This window comes from Falco rusticolus, chromosome 7 (genome assembly GCF_015220075.1).
Source record: "Falco rusticolus isolate bFalRus1 chromosome 7, bFalRus1.pri, whole genome shotgun sequence".
Taxonomy (NCBI): domain Eukaryota; kingdom Metazoa; phylum Chordata; class Aves; order Falconiformes; family Falconidae; genus Falco; species Falco rusticolus.
In genome coordinates, this window is record NC_051193.1 from 16,491,085 (window position 1) to 16,507,340 (window position 16,256).

The following is a 16,256-nucleotide window of genomic DNA, read 5'->3' on the forward strand; positions in this document are numbered from 1 at the left end:
ATTACTCCGAATATATCACAGAGTATTTCCAGGCACCGTTTCCTCCCACCTGCCCAGCCCCCCCTGGGCTTTGCAGATGCGGGGCCATGGGGTGCCTGGCTGGGGGGCACGTGTGACCCAACACCCTGTGCCATGGGGCAGGGCGGCACCGCTGGCCAGCGAAGGAGGCTGAGAAACTTCCAGAGCCATAGTAAAGCAATTTCTCAAAGTATTTTACCCATACCTTAAAAAAAAAAAGGGTATTCAGTCCCTGGATTTGCCATAAGGATTATGAAACACCACATCTACCTACCTGAAAACCAGGAATGGGCATTAAACAAACACAGTGAAATTTAAATTTTCGCCTGCGTTGGAACTGGGCTGCCAGGGCAAAGGGAAGCCCATGTAATGAGAGCTGAGGCAAAAGGCAGGGGTGCCTGCTGCTGCCCCTCAGGGGGGCTCAGCAGGGCCCAGCTGCCCCCTGGGGCCCACCCCTGAGGTCTCACCAGGGCCCAGCTGTCCCCTCAGGACTTGTCAGGGCCCAGCTACCACCCCCCCCCCCCCGAGGGCTTGTCAGGGCCCAGCTGTCCCCTCAGGGCACATCAGGGCCCAGCTGCCCCTCCCCCCCCCCCCCCCCCCCCCCCCCCCCCCCGAGGGCTTGTCAGGGCCCAGCTGCCCCCTCAGGGCACATCAGGGCCCAGCTGTCCCCCGAGGGCTTGTCAGGGCCCAGCTGCCCCCCGAGGGCTTGTCAGGGCCCAGCTGTCCCCTCAGGGCACATCAGGGCCCAGCTGCCCCCCCGAGGGCTTGTCAGGGCCCAGCTGCCCCCTCAGGGCACATCAGGGCCCAGCTGTCCCCCGAGGGCTTGTCAGGGCCGGCTGGGAGGCCCTGCACCATGAAGGGCACCTTCCCTGCCCCAGGCTGGGTGGAGGCTGCCGCGGGCTGTGCGGAACAGGCCTGGAAGAGCTGAAGGAGATGGAGTGGAAGCGAAGCCTCGGCCTGCTCTGGCCTGGCACCGAGCCCCTGGGGCGCCATGATGTGTCTGCGCAGCGGGCGAGGAGCGGAGACCTGCGGTGGGCAAGGTAGGGCCTCTTGCAGGCAGCCTCTGTGTGGTGAATGGCAGCCCTGACACCCTCCCTCTGGGAAGATGCCTGTGCAGAACGAACAGGTTAGGGGTGTCTGCTGGGTTACGGTCGTGGTTTTGCAACAGGTGCCATGCTAGGTGCTGGGGCTGGGGGCTCCGGCAAGGAGAGGTGCCATGGGCTGACTGGGGTGCTGCAGGCCTGAGAGGTGCTGGTGTGGCTGCCGCCACCTGAGGAGAGGACTGTGCGGTCACGGGTCTGCCTTCGTCTCTGCCATGTTCAGGCCGGCATAGCTGCTTCTCCACCTGCGCTTCTGTATGGCTTTCTCACGTCAGGAAAAACGGGTGTAAGTGGTGTGACTGATCTTCCATCACTTGTCCTGAAGGCCCACCAGCCCACGAGCACATCAGTGCCCTCGGGAAGGATGGAACGAGGTGCCAGGGGCTCGGTCAGCCCCATGCCCGCCATGTGAGGAAAGCTGTGCTTCTGGCCCACTCAGCAAGGCAGCCCCGGTCCTGGGCGTGCTGGGTAGGTGAGGCTGGTACAGTAGCAGGTCTTTGGTAGAAAAGGATTAAATTTTTCTGTAGAATTATAAAATATAACTGGGCTTGAAGCTGGGTTGCCTTTGGAAAAGTACTTTATTCTCGCTCTGGTAATGTCTTACTGAAATTAACTGACAATAGAAATTACTGTTTTGTAAGGAATAGATACAAAACCCAGTTTAAGAAAGACACAAGAGCTAAAACTAATTCACCAGTTTCTTCAAGAAAAAGCAAAGGGTGAATGCCATCTGCACTCTGACTTCCTTTTACATGCTCTAAGCTTTCCCTGTTCTTGTTAATTTGTGCGCCACCACAGACCTCCTTTTTAGGACCAGAGGTAGAGATGATTTGAATAAGCCTGCTGGGTGTGAGCTCCTGCAAGCTCTAGGGAAATACCCATTCTTGCCTAGCTTAGAATTTTTACTTCTAGTTTTTAGTAACTTTCCATACAGCTTTCATCTTAACATACTGCAGAAAGTCTTTGCTTGGAGGAAGCAATAAGCTGTATAAATGAGCTGAAAGATAGGAATCAGCATTTATCACAGTGGGGATCTAGCAGTTCTTTACTGAAAAGAGTTTTGTGAAGCCTATTCAGTACTTGAGGAAAATTTGCAGGATGCGTAACAAGAAGTTGCTAACAGATTAACGCCAGGGCAAAGGGTGAATGCCATCTGCACTCTGCCTTCCTGAGCTTCAGATGAGGTCCACTGCAGACTTGAATACCAGCATTTCTTCTCAGAGCAGCGAAGGCTTACCTGTATGGCTCTTATTGACCTTAATGCAGTTTTCTTGACTGCACAACTAGATCTTACAGGTCCCATTCAGGAGGGTGAGCTATAGGGTGAAGGACATAACTTGCCCTGAAATTAGCATCTAATAGCTCATGTAACTATACAAACCATTCTTCACAGAAACCAGACTAGAACCAAGCTGACTTCACTATGAACAGACACATTGGTATTTTTGTATTTATTAAATTAAAACCACACAAAATATAACTGCACACAAGAACACACATCTGATATTTCAATGTCATATCTCACAAAGAAAAATCTCTTGCTGTAACTCTTCCCTTTTATTAGCAGAAATCCAATATGCAAACAGTTGTTTAACCATAAAGGCTTTAACTAATCAAAACAAGCTGAATTCCCCTTTCTAGGAATACACCATAACCACACACAGACACACACACAGAGTTCCAAGGCAAGTTCTGCAGCCCTGAAGTAGACAAAACTTCCACAGCAAACTTGCATGTGTTTGCAGAATAATTAAATTCCTATTATTTTCGTAGTTTGTCATTTACAAGCAAACTTTAATATTTTTAAATACTTAAAACAAATTTCACTTTAACAAGTATTTACAAAATCTTTACTAAAGATCAACATCCTGCATAAAGGTGACCTCAAGGATACATCATTGCTACCATGCTACAGTTTGCACAGAAGGGGTATAAAGGCCATTGCTAGTTTTGGAAGGCTTAAACCCTTTGTTGATATAGCATAAAGGACATTAACCTATGGAAGGCAGAAGAGGTCGTAATTTCAGTGCAATTACCCATTCATGACTTGTTTTAAGTATATCAAGACGATGAGTCCAAAAGACTTGGGTTTTGAACTATTGACCGTTTAGTTCTTTAAGAACTGATTTCATGGAAAGTTTCCAGGCCATCACATTTGTCTTCTACTGGTGATATGAAGAAGTTGCATAGGGACCTTCCTCATCCTCCTCCTCTCTAGAAAGAAAATGATCATAATCATCAGATCAGGAGCATATCATGTCTCAACAGCAAAACTGTAATGCAAACGAAGATATCTATTTTGATCCATTATGAAAACCGGTTAAGACTGGCATTGCCTAACAGGAATATTACTTGCAGTATACTACTGTTCAGTATGATCTCTGGAGTTCTCAATTATGTTGTTTCAAGAACAGAATGCTGAAAACAAAGCTGTGTAAGTTCAACAACATTAGAACGTTATCTAGAGTTTAATGAATTATTCTTGACACTTAAGTGCCAAATCAGTAAGAAATATCGTAAAGGATAAACAAGTGGAGGGCATGCTGGAGTTCCAGTACTGTTGCTTTCAATTTCTTTTTTTTTTAAAAGCAAGCTTACTTTTAGGTTTCTTTCAGCCTTTTGATTGGCAGGGGATACAGATGGACCAAATGAAGCAAGAACAGGAGCAGTCCATCATAGTTCTAGCTGGATCTGTGTCTTGATGCTGCAAGGATATTCCTTGAGTGGGCTCCTCGACATGTTATTTCCTATGTATCAATCAATATCGAGACTGACCTCTTAGATTTTCTTAGGAGAAAACAGTTGCTCCCAAGTGCTACTGTTAATGTAATGACTGGATAAACCAAAGTAGTGTTGCTATTCAGAAAATCTGAGGGAAAGTATCTGTCTACTGTTTACTTGACAATATAGCCTTTAGAAAAAGGTGGTTATGTAAACCTATTGCAGTGTGGCATCCCGCATTGTTTTCTACTATTGTACTTCAAAATTATGTTCTTGAGAGCCTATTCTTAAAGCTGCTGCCAATTTTAGTGTTTTGGTGAGAACAGAAAGACTTAGCAGTTGCTACTCCGTGAGCTTCAAAGAATTTCCAGTTACTTTTAATACTGTACATGCCTCCATACAAAGGTAAGGTTATTCAAACAGTCCAGTAATGGTATAAAGCAAAACCTGTATATTCCAGACTGTAATGATGCAGACATTTCCCTGTGAACTACTAAAGATGATCATTTTTCTACAATTTAAATTTCATTTATCCTCCCCTGAACAGAATCAGAGGAAGGAACCCTACAAACTAATCAAGCTGCTGAGTAACTTGCACTCATCTTCCCAGCCCTTCCCTGTTGGGTAGTCCAGCAAAATTATCATCTTAAGCCAAAGACTTGGTATTTCTTTTGCCTTGAAACAGTCTTGTCAAAAAATGAAACCTCAAAAAAAAAAACAAACCCAAAGAAAAAGCTTTTGGATGAACGTGGTAATTACTGCAGGATGTGTGGTTACAGTAGTAGTGAGAACAGATTTTTTAGTGACACTACAGACCCAGTATCAAGCACGACTCTTTAAGATACCGATGATCTGTGTATATTTAAGTAGTATCTTGTATCATCAATTCTGCATTCAAAACTGCCATGGAATACTACAATTTGCAGATGCTGTTCATAATACCTTAGCATGACAGTAAAGTAAGGAAGCAAGCAATTCCTTTTTAGCTGAATAAACACCAAAGCACTTTTGATCTATAAATTGTCTCAAGACAATACAATTTAAAACGTTTTTCAGAAGTGAAACCTATCAACATACCAAGCTTGTAAGATTGGACTGCAGGACTGTAAAATTCAACCACAACTACTTGGCTGAAGCTAATTATTTCCAGAAGTGTATTCTGAAGCTCTTCTGGGGCAATGGGTTTCTACCCACATGCTCAGAACATAGCTGCAAAATGCAATCTCCTGCTAGTTTGTGAGGATGTAGGGTAACTGTTATTTCAGCCCCTAGGCTGCCCAGTAAGGGTGAAACTCACTTTCTATGCTGTACGCTGAAAATTACATTGTACTACTTAGTTTTGTTATTTCCCCTTTTAGGAGAGTAAAATGTGGCAGGGTTACAGCTGAAAGACCTTCCCTCTAATCAGAGGCTGCCAGAATTGGCCTTTCTGTTGTTCTTCCTGAAAGCCTTAATATAGGAATAACATCCATCATGACACAGCAACAGCCAAACACTGGACCAAAATTAGCTGCAGTTGATTATGGTGGAGAGTAGGGATGAATACAGAGAACTGAAGGGTTGAAATAGTGATGTTAGCAGGTCTTCAGACATCAAAATAACAAAACGGCCAGTCGAGGCTGTTTTGTCTTCGCTTCCCACGTGAAATACACACCTGGGCTATGGGGTCTGACTTGACAAGCTGTCTTGTAGAGGGCACAAGACTGGCCCTTGGGTTCCAGCTAGCTTTGCAGGGTTTGTGTACACGGCCAGGACATGAGAACCAGGCAGTAGTCGTTCTGCTTGAACCTAAGCAAAGCAGTGACTGCTTATAATGCTCAAAATAAATTTCTGACCAAGGCTCGGGCATGCTGTAACTGGCAGTAAGGGTTGGCAAGAACAGCTTCTAACCTTCTGGCCCAGGCTGCAGGACTAGGCTACATGATGAGGTCTACAACACAGTACTCCCAGCCAACGTAATGGCCAGGTAATATTACTATTGTAGAACTTCAGAAGCGTACATAGCAAGTACAAGTCTGTTCCAATGGCCTACAAACAAGCCAAGCTTTATGTGAAATGAAATTACATAGTAGTAGCTCCAGCCCATGGCCCACAAGCGCAAACATGGCAGTTTGTGCATGTTTAATGACCAAACGATTTTCTTCACTTTTAAGATGCTTAAAATAGCAAAGTGGTAAGTCACTACAACATTCTCCTTCAGGCAAAGGGAAAGGAACAGCACAGCATTACAATGCTTTGTAGTGCTGTCTCTTCCTGTTTGCTGTTGCAGCTTTGCCCAGTAGGTTACAGGAGCTGGAAGACATCTACTGCAAGCTATTCTATGCATCAGGCTACAATAAAAATGCTAATAACCACCTCTGTAAGACCAAGTGCACCTAAGTGTGAACATGTAAACTCTAATCCAATGCTTGGATGCTTCTAGAATCCACTATTAAACAAGGCAGCAATCTGAGTTTGTGAGTTAATCACTTTTGGAAGCCCAAAAAGATTCTCCTCCACAGGCAGCCTCCTTTATTGAGGTATCTGTTTTCTTAGCTGATAGCCAATGATGGTGAAAAATTATTGGGCAAATTAACTCAATTAGTTATCAGTTTCAAATGGTTCAACACCCTGCCTTTTCATAGGTTCAGGTCGAGGCAACTGAGCAGATGACAATATATGGTTCTGCTCCTGTGCTGCACACCAGTTATACTGGCTCATACAACCAATAGTGATTAGAGTGGCTCTATTCAATTACAAGGTTTTCAAGATGAGACACCACAAGGCAAATGCAGAAAGATATGACCTGTCCCAGAAGCTCAGTATACGGCCTTAGCATTCCAGTCTACCACAGTACCACCCTAAAATCTTAAGGACTCTGTAAAGAGCTTGCATTAGACCTCTGGTGTTCAACTAGCTGACAGAAAAAGCATCACTGAACATAATTTCAGTTTCAGCATCCTGAAACATGCATAACAGCATTCTGGGCAATATGAAGCACTACCTTATTTTCTTAAACTATTACAAGTTGCTTTTCTTGCATGTGTGTATAAACTAATAATGGGCATTCTTCCCTAATATGCAAATCTATGTGTTGGTAACATATGCTACAAACCACCATGTTATCCTTTTGCATTTCTTTTGGTCTACTAAAAATATTGCTCAGAACAAACAGGTCTTAATGCCTTGAGCTACATCTTGGGTAAATGTAGCTGAATGGGGGATTCATTAACCAGTGATCTCTTGCTCAATGAAACTCTCTAGTAAAAGTAGTATTACAGGCAGATCTAGCCATACGCTTAAACTCTAAGAGTGGTACAAAGTGAGTAGATCACATCACAGAATCTTTAATGCTCATCTAATTGCACGGGTATTAAACTTCAATAGCTGGTCTAAAAGTGCACCTATGTGTCCTTTTTCGTGTATAATTTTTCTACCTAAAAGCAAGAGGCTTTAGCTGGGAAGAAGCTGACTTTAGAGATTAATATACTTCATTCCTTTTGAGAGCACTTAAAAGGGCGACCTCAAGAGTTACGATTAAACAATGTAATTCACCATAAGCTGTCTTTGTAGCACAAGCCTGTTTCTGACTATGAAAATGCCTGTACAGTTTGATCAGAATCAGTGCATGTATGTGCATGTGTTCTTGCCAACTTTAAGGGACACCAAAGTAAAGAGCAATTTAAGAGATGTCGTGATTCTCTCCATCTGTCAAATCAAGCTCACAAGTATGGTGAAGCTATGACTCTTCAGGTTTTGGAACTGACAGATCTGCTTCTGCCTGCAGTTCTTTTAGTTCCAATGTTCCTTTTGGTGGTGGCAGATCTAACTCCTGGTGCTCTTTCTTACTCTCTTACCGCAGTGCTGGTGCATATCACGTTCTAAACAGGCCTTGAGAAGGCAATCTGAATACAGAAGGCCAGAGTAGCTGGAAACAGCACTCAATTTCCTAAATGGCTTTTGCTAAGAACTGAGAATTTGCATACTTGTGAAGCTGGTTTACTATCATGATGGCTGTCCAATTTTCACAGCTGCCTGCTCCAAGCATGGGACAAGGTACAGGCAGGAGGGAGAATAGGTGCCTCCTGGGGAGCTGCTGGAGCCAAGGAAGGCATGTAGCCACCTTCCTGTCTGGGCCCAGAAATGCCATTGATGGTACACAGCTGAGAAGTTATCCCCAGGGCTTTCGGCAGCTGCCTCTCTCTACTTCTGCTCTGCATGGAGTAAGCGTTCACTGGTTCTTTGGCACTTCCTGCCCGCTGTAAAGAGGTGAACACAGCTGGAAAAGATCAGGCAAGGATGGCTTTTGGGAGCCATGACTGAAAGCCAGAGGTGATGGGGTGGAAGGTGATGTGATGAGGACTTCATCAGACATACAGGAAGCTTTTTCACTTGAGAAGCTTTAGGTAACACCCTGCTCAGCAGACAGCCTGCAGCTCTGTACTTCATGCCTCCTGTAGCATCATGACAAATAAAAATCTGTGCTCTATGCATAATTAACAAAATTACCTGCTAAATCCAAACAGGATGTGGTAAAGGAACTTATCTTCCTCTATCCATTATTCTTTGGAAGGAAATCTGGTAGCAGGCCCTAGTTTCCCAAGTTGTAACTTAATATAGGAAATGGATATTGGTAGTAGCAGTTTACTACTTGTGTGGTGTCACTCTTGCTGTATTGGCTCTGGTCATGGTGCAGCAAGGTCCATGTGAATTTCCTTTTGTAAATTAGCATGTTATTTTGTTGAAGGGATGTTAAAATAATTGCCTTCCTCTGGCAGGGACTGGGGTTTCCTGCCACCCAGCTTAACTGCTGGGTCAACAACTAATCTAATCTGTTAGATAGGTATGTTTAATGATCTGAGAGTCACAGCGGCCCATTTAAATAGATCCTCTACACTGTTGTAAATGTAACAACACACGTGAATTGAGTTTGAATAGAGAAGAGTCTGAATTCCAACAGCTATTTTTCCTCTTTCATGCAGTCAATTCAAAAGAAAGTAACTGACAAGTGTGTTAACAAGATGTGAAACCATTCCAGCCTTCCTGAGACTGTAACTCTAAACCTTGGCAACAGAGAGTTGAATATGGAGTGCAATAGGTAATGAATTAAGATGTCTTAGGGGATATTTCTCCAAACGAGGCTTGTCCAATTGCTAAATGCAATACACTCCCTCTCCAATTTTTGTCTATTGAACAAAGTTTTTAAGTTGCTGAAATAATCCCTAACTTCTTACAGAAATGATGCTTAATAAATGCTTTGGTCCTGAAAGGTTACTTTCTTCTTAACATGAAAAGTATGTTGCTTGCACTCAAAATCAAGAATATGTGAAATGAACCAGGACAATGGAAGAAGTTTTGCATTAAACAGATTTGCAAAAGCAAAGTACATATCTGCAGGCATAACCTCCCTCCAGCTCTCTGCCAAGAGGAACAATGCCAGTCCCCTGCAGTCGCACCTTTTACTGTCATGAGAAAGGCCACCTTGGCATCACCCACCAAGGCAATTTCTGCAGAGAATGAACAGGCCAAACAGTCAGCCTAAGAGACTGCTTGTGAACAAGATGAGGAAGCTTCTCCCAAGGACACAGGAAAACAAATGCTACTCAAGTCCATTCTTGCTCTAAGTCTTTCTGTACTCTCTACAGGGTGCACACACATGTGAGGGGATCGTCACTGTGGCTGAGAAGTCAAAGGGTACTGCTTTTTTTATGAGAAAAGTGTGTGGGAACTCCTGGATGCACAACGAATACTGAAGAAAAGATAGAGAAGTCTACATAGGTGGACCCACAAAGGGACTGCATAGGGAAAGGAGATAACTGAAACGGCAACATGAAGAATATTTACACAATTATGAGGCAATTTGGGACAGAAGAAAAATGCAATTAGTTTCCACATAGACTTTGACTTAGGACTCTACTGAAAACTACGCCCATTTACACAGCAAGACATCTCGCAGAATGTTGGGCTTCTAGCTCTCACAGATTATTGCTGTTCTATAAACAATGTGTTGTGAGGCAGCCTTTATAACTGCTGTATCAAGGCATCTGCTGATGGTGTGCTCTGAATGTATCTGGTGCATGATAATAGCATACACTTACTGTTGACAAATTGAAACTATAGATGCTGTCTGAGGGAGCTCACAAAGTGGGTTCAGCTTAGACTAAAAACCCTTCAAGATGAGATTAAGATGCTTAATTCTAAAAGCGGCATTTACCTGACATTGTCATCTTTTAGTTTCCTGGCTGCTTGTTTGGATAACTTAATCTGCAAGTCCAATCTCTGTAGGAAATCTTTGGCAGATAGTTCTTCTGGTGCAGTGGGCTGATTGTCAGGCTCTTGAGGACTGGGAGAAGAACTACTTTCTTCCTGAACTGTCACTAGTCCTTCATCACAAGAAGGGGAGCTGTCAACAGTTTCATTCTCAGGAGACTCCAGTGAATTAAGTCCATTGAACAGTAATGGTTTCTCTGATATAACAGGAATACTCAGGGTTTTCCTCAGAAATATACAGTCATTAGTGAACAGTTTATTTGCCCTCTTTATTTGTTCCATCTGAAAAAGACAGGAAAAAGGTAAGTTATTAGGTTTTGGCAAAGTATAAAGTACTAACTTTCTGAAGTAGTACAGTAACTTTTAGTTACAATAAATCTATACTTTCTTTACAGCAGCAATGACTTCAGGAAAGGATTTTTTTGCATTCAGAGTGATTTCAGAATGTATGTTCTGTCTTAGCCTTGTTAACACCCTAGGTTCTTCCTTTTATGTATACTTGACTCCAAAATATTGGTCTTTCCAAAGTCTCGCGCTACCTAAAGATGCTCTTCTTGAACAGTCTTCCAATCTCTATACAGGCTCACATGAACAACTTGCCAAAGAACAAAAAGTATTGCAAAAGTGCTGCTGATTTGAATTTGCTTTGGAGTAAGACTCAGAACTGCTAGCAGCTGCTGCAGGTGAACTCTGGTAAAAAGCATGCATAATACAAACAAGGGGTGATAAATGATAAAGTTACCTTGAGCATTCTAGCTAGCACATGTTAGTTACGAACAGTGAGCACCCCAAGTCTTGGAAGAGCAGTATATGCCTCCTCCATAGTACTTTCCCCCAGCTGATGAAACAACTTCAGACTTCAGGTGAAGTTCTGATTTTGAGTGAGAAATCAGGCAGTAAACAGAAGGGGGGGGACTCTTAACCACTTTGTAATGCAGATACATCAACTAGTGGCTGCATTTGTCCAGTAAACTGGACCTACAGCATGTTCAACAGCAACCTCATGTATGTAATAATGCATGGTAAGGTGACCACATAACGGCGGAAATACTTTTTACGCAACTTTTACCCAAAGTACTACTACTTTTTATGGAACTTTTACCCAAAGTACTACTGACAACCTATTCATCAGTACAATCTACTGACAGAAGCAAGAAGATATCTTCTTTCTCAGTGTACTAATACATAACACACTACTTGTTCTATATTTAACCTGAGAATCCATTATAAATTCCATTGCTTTACAGGTAAAGAAAACCTCCTGTTTTCTTTATATTACCCTTGCTACTAAGAATGTTGTTTAACTTCTTACCATGATTTCCCTTCCAAGTCAACAACAAATAAACTAGCTTTGTATTTCTCAACTGCTAGCTTTTAAAAAACGCATAGAAATCGGTATCCATGATTATGTGACTTCAAGCTTTAGTTATAACCTCACGACTTCATTAGGAAAAATCTTAAGTGAAAGAAAAACGATCATTCTAGTTCCTTGGGGATTGCAATAAGCAGAAATCCCTAATCACTGCAATACTGCAGTGATAAATGCACTCTAAGCAAAACCTGCTTGAAAACAAGTATAAAGAGAACTGAAAATACCTCTTGCCTGCATTAGAGGTGTTATTCAGTTTTATTAAACTAAATGGAGCTAAACTGAGTAAGAATAAAGGCTCTAAGTCTTGTAATAATAGCAGTCTTACTGCTAGTACAATAGCCCAGAAAAAGCTGAGTGCTTGAAGCACTAGCCACTCAGTACTTCAAAGTCCGAAGTATCTTGAGTTCAGTGGTCAGATAATGAAAAAATTGCTCTACCATCTTATCCTTGTCACTCTTAAACTCTTCTAAACTTTGCCACTACTTGGAGTCCTTCCCAACTACAAAAGAAAAGACCGTTGTTAACAGGTAACTGGGTTAACATGCCTGTGTGTTTCTTACACTGAACATGCTAGGAGGGGAAGCTGTCTAAAACCAAGGGAAAGCAGTGGAGATGTTAGTCTTTCCTCTCTGCAGATGCAAGACTGCGTGGCCACTTGCAGAACTGGAATAAACTATTGCATGTAAGCTACACCTGTACTGTGTAGTGAGAGTATCTGCTGTAGGGGCATTATAGATCTGGTGTCATGTACAGGTGCATTTACTTGGGTCCTGGAAGCCTGATGAAATCGTTCTCCCTAAAAATAAATAGGAGATTCTCTCTAGAAAGGCTAGGTGTATGGGAGAGTAGTAAAAACAGTGCAGTTAAGTTCAGCAGTAAGCTATTTCTACCCATTAAATATACAAAATGGTACTCTTAAAGACAATGCTAACCTGTTGATGCAGATGGCTAAAAAGATGAAATTATTAGATTTAAAAACCCCTTTCAAAACCTAAGTAACTAACATCCAGTGTCAGACAGTAAGTTACTACAAATAAGAGAAGCTCACTACTCTTCCAGCTCCTGAAGCCTGGAAACTATTTTTAGTTAGCCTTACACAGTATAGGGTGTAAATTCTCTCCCAAGATGAGTACCATCTGAAAGGCATAAAGGAAGGTTCACTTGACTTAACGAAACCTATAATGGCCATCGGATGCTAGTGTAAATGTCAATTGTTAAAATGTCTAAAAGTTGTCTGTTTTGATGGATATAAAAAAGTTTAAATTGCCAGCTGGAGCTCTTCTCTAAAAATACAATACAAAAGCTGAAAACAGATCTCTGCTACAGGATAGTTGGAAGGTGATGCTTCAATAGCTGATAAATAATGCACTGTACTGCTATTCTCCATCCTACTTCATTGTAACTCTACCTCCAGCTATTTCTTCCTAAAATACCTTTCAAATACAATCTTGTGGCATCTGGGAGGCTGTGTATCTTTGCACTGAGTAACAATGAAATGGGAAATGTTTAGTTCTAAAAAGAACCACCTCAGGCTTGAGCAGGTTACTTGATATATGCAGTATATACTCCTCCTACAACTTAATGACACTATACATTCATAGGTGTGTGGAGTGCAGGACTTAATAGGGTTTTTTTTAGTGCTAGGAGAACTTGAATGATTTGTTAGCTCAGACCTCTAACAGTGAAAGCGTGTGCTAAAGCCTTTCCTGTTAATACTTTAAGTGAAGCTGCACTAATGCATAAACTGGTGCTGAACTAATCCACCAAACCAGCTTCTACTGATAATAGTCCTCTTCCTTCTCTCTTCTAAACAGATACCTTTGTATGATGGAAAACAGAACTCCAGCTGAACCATATATACAGCACTAAACATTAAGTCCCAGTGTTAATTTACTCAACAGTGTTCAAAGGAAGGTCTAATGAATGCAAGCCATACAAGATTAACAGACAGCATCTGGGGAGAGGGGTGAAGGGCAGCGGATGAGGGCCAAACAAAGGACACAGATCTCTCTCCCTCAACATCGTATTTTCATCCCCCCTTAAACTGCCCATGCTACCTCAGGCCAAGGCAGGCACTGGACTGGAGGTCTCCTGCTACAAAGTAACTCCCAGTGAGGAAACCCAAGGGGGGAAACTTGGGAAAACAGTAATACTGAAGGTAATGGCAGCCAAAGATAATGCTGATGTTCCCATCACAGCAACTCTCACTTCTAGCCAAGTACAGGAGATGCAGGAAGCAAATACTCTTTAGAGGAAGTCCCTCCTTGTCATTGTGTGAACGCATAAGATTCCTCATTTTGCTAAAAGTAAACATGTTTGCATATATTCCTTATTCTGGGCCAAAACCCAACAAAGCAGAAACACAATGGCTGACTTTGGCTAACTTGGCATTGCTCTTAGTTTAAACTGACACAAAATGTCCCTTTCTCAACTGAAGCCTATAACGATGCAGCTCCAGTTTCTTAAGCAGAATACTAGCAACATTAAATAAATTATTTGTTTAAAAAAACCAGCATTTATATACTTTAAATGCATCATTAGCACAGCAAAAGCTTCAACTCAGACTATGAACAAAGTTTACGGTTTGTAAGTTAAACCTTTTTTTCAGACTGTACAGGTTTGATCCATAGCTTCATTTAGCTGAAAGGGAGTTGTAAAGTGTTTAGAAATGCCTCTTTTCTAGAAGACTACTATTTTAGGAATATGTTTATATTTTTCACTTACTGCAGTGAGCAAATACACTTCTGAATGAAGAACAATATAGCTACATCATTTAGACCTGAGACTTTTATCTATTATGGGAAATACTGCCAAAATTAAAGATTCAAACAAATCAAATGAGCAGCTCAGACCACTTTGCTTTGCTCCTGTAGCGTGCAAAACTTTGTTTTAATGAGGACCAGTGTAAATCCAAAATGCCATTAACTCTGTTGCCAACAAGATTTGGTCAAAAGTGGCTTAATCTTTTTTAAGGGAAGAGAAACAGATTTTTAACCCTTCTCACAACAAAGGCTGAATGCTGTTGAAGTTGCTGGAAGGCTTTGGCAGATCTTTCAGAACGAGAGAAGGAAAAGAAACCAATTCCACACAGAACCTATTAAGTTGGGACTGCACTGTACATCTTCTAGAAAGAGCCCAACTGGAAGGTGCTCTTCCCAGCAGGTGTGGAAGTGACACTGACTGCCCATCAGCTGCTTGGCGCCAAGCAGTTTTGCATGTGGGACTACTGAAACTGCACACAGGCATGTCAGTTGGTAGCCCACTGGGCTCCAAATAAGCTGGAATGAAGGCAGGGCAGGTGAGCGCTGCTCTGCAGGGAATGGCAGGGTTAGGGCCTGCTGGTACTCCTGGTCGGACTCTGCGTGTCTTAGGCTGGCTTATGCCTTTGAACTTCAAAGGCTTGTGACTGTGAACGTTATCCACAGAAGGAAAAGGAAGAGAAAAGCAGCAATGCTTTCAAATCAGTGGTAAATCAATTCTAGGCTGGTAGATGACAACAGAAGGATTCCTAGTGCTGAAGGTCCTAGAATGAATTATTTGTTCTTGTCACAGCCTGTGTGCAAACCTCGAAATAATTACTCTCTTCAGGATAAGTTTAGTTACGTTGGAGTGTTTTGTAATCTGAAGCGAGGGTAGCGGAGAACTATCAGGGGTGCAGAGGTTTACTGGGTGGGCGGCAGGGCACCCCCTTTCCCCACGGCGGCCTGGCCTGCCCAGCACCCGCCTGCTTCAGCCCGGTGCCGGTGAAGCCCGGTGCCCTGCTGGGGACTGGGCCGGGCGGCGTGCGGGCAGGTGACACCAGCTCCGGCGCTGAAACCAACACTCGCACCGTGTCCGCGGGCCGAACCGAGCCCGTGAGCCCGCTGCGGGCAGGCAACGCTTACGGGACAGCTCGGCGCTGCGGCCTCCCGGCTGCTTCCCACTCCCGCGCCGCTCCCCCTTGGGCCCCGTTACTTTCCGGGCCTGACAACCGCGCACCGCCCTCCCGGGAGCCGGGCGCCGCCGCCGGCCCCGCATCCGCGATCTGAGTTCTGCCCGGCCGGCAGGCCGTCCCGCCGGCGCTCGCCTTACCGTGACGCCGTACTTGAGGGCGATGCCCTGCAGCGTGTCCCCGGCGCTGAGCCGGTGCTCCACGTAGCGCTCGGCCAGCGGCGCCGCCACGCTGGCCGTGCTGCCGTACGAGCGGGCCTTGGTGCGGGCCAGCCGCTGCGACAGCTCGGCCTCCGACTCCGGCCCGCCCGGCGGCTCCTCCCGCAGGGACTCGGCCATGCTCCCGCCGCGCCTCAGCGACCGCGGCTTCGTGCCGGCTCCGCGGCCGCCGCCGCTCCGGGCATGGCTCCCCGCCCCCTCAGGCACTGCCCGCCCGGCGGCCGCGGCAGCAGCGGAGGCCCCGGCTCGGCTGGGCCCGGCTCGGCCCGGCTGGGGCAGGCCCGCCGCGCATGCGCCGCCGGCGGCAGCGGGGGAGGCCGCATGCGCGGGGGCAGGGCGAATGGCAGGGTGGCGGGCCGGGCAGGGAGTGGGGCGGCGTTTTCCTGGGAGAAATGGTGAGGCGCTGCCGTTCTCCCTTTCCGCCCGTGACTGTTCTTTCGCCGTGGCGGTGGCGGGGCCCCGGGCCCTGGCTGCCGGGGGGAGTCGGCTGGCCGTGGGGACTTACCGGCGCTCGGCAAGGCCCGGCCACCCGTCCCTTTGTGCGGGGTCCCGGAGCCTGTGTCGCTGTAGCGGGAACAGCCACGGCTCCTCCAGCGGCTCCGGCGGAGCGAGCATGGGGCCTGCTGGCTGCTGGTCGGCGTCCCGGC

At 44.9% G+C, this 16,256-nt stretch overlaps 1 protein-coding gene across 2 annotated transcripts; it reads right to left on the bottom strand.

Moving 5' to 3' along the window:
* Positions 1–1,677: 1,677 nt before the first annotated feature.
* LYSMD2 (LysM domain containing 2) lies at positions 1,678–15,913 on the bottom strand. Of its 2 annotated transcripts, XM_037395241.1 has the most exons (3): positions 15,532–15,913; positions 10,033–10,370; positions 1,678–3,332 (listed from the first exon to the last, which is right to left on the bottom strand). In XM_037395241.1, exons 1-3 carry the CDS (start codon positions 15,727–15,729, stop codon positions 3,281–3,283), a joined length of 588 nt encoding a protein of 195 aa, XP_037251138.1. In that variant the 5' UTR covers positions 15,730–15,913; the 3' UTR covers positions 1,678–3,280. The 2 variants fall into 2 exon arrangements, with proteins under 2 accessions (XP_037251138.1, XP_037251139.1); XM_037395242.1 differs by lacking the exon at positions 10,033–10,370 and having other exon boundaries at positions 15,532–15,871.
* Between the last annotated feature and the right edge of the window lie 343 nt (positions 15,914–16,256).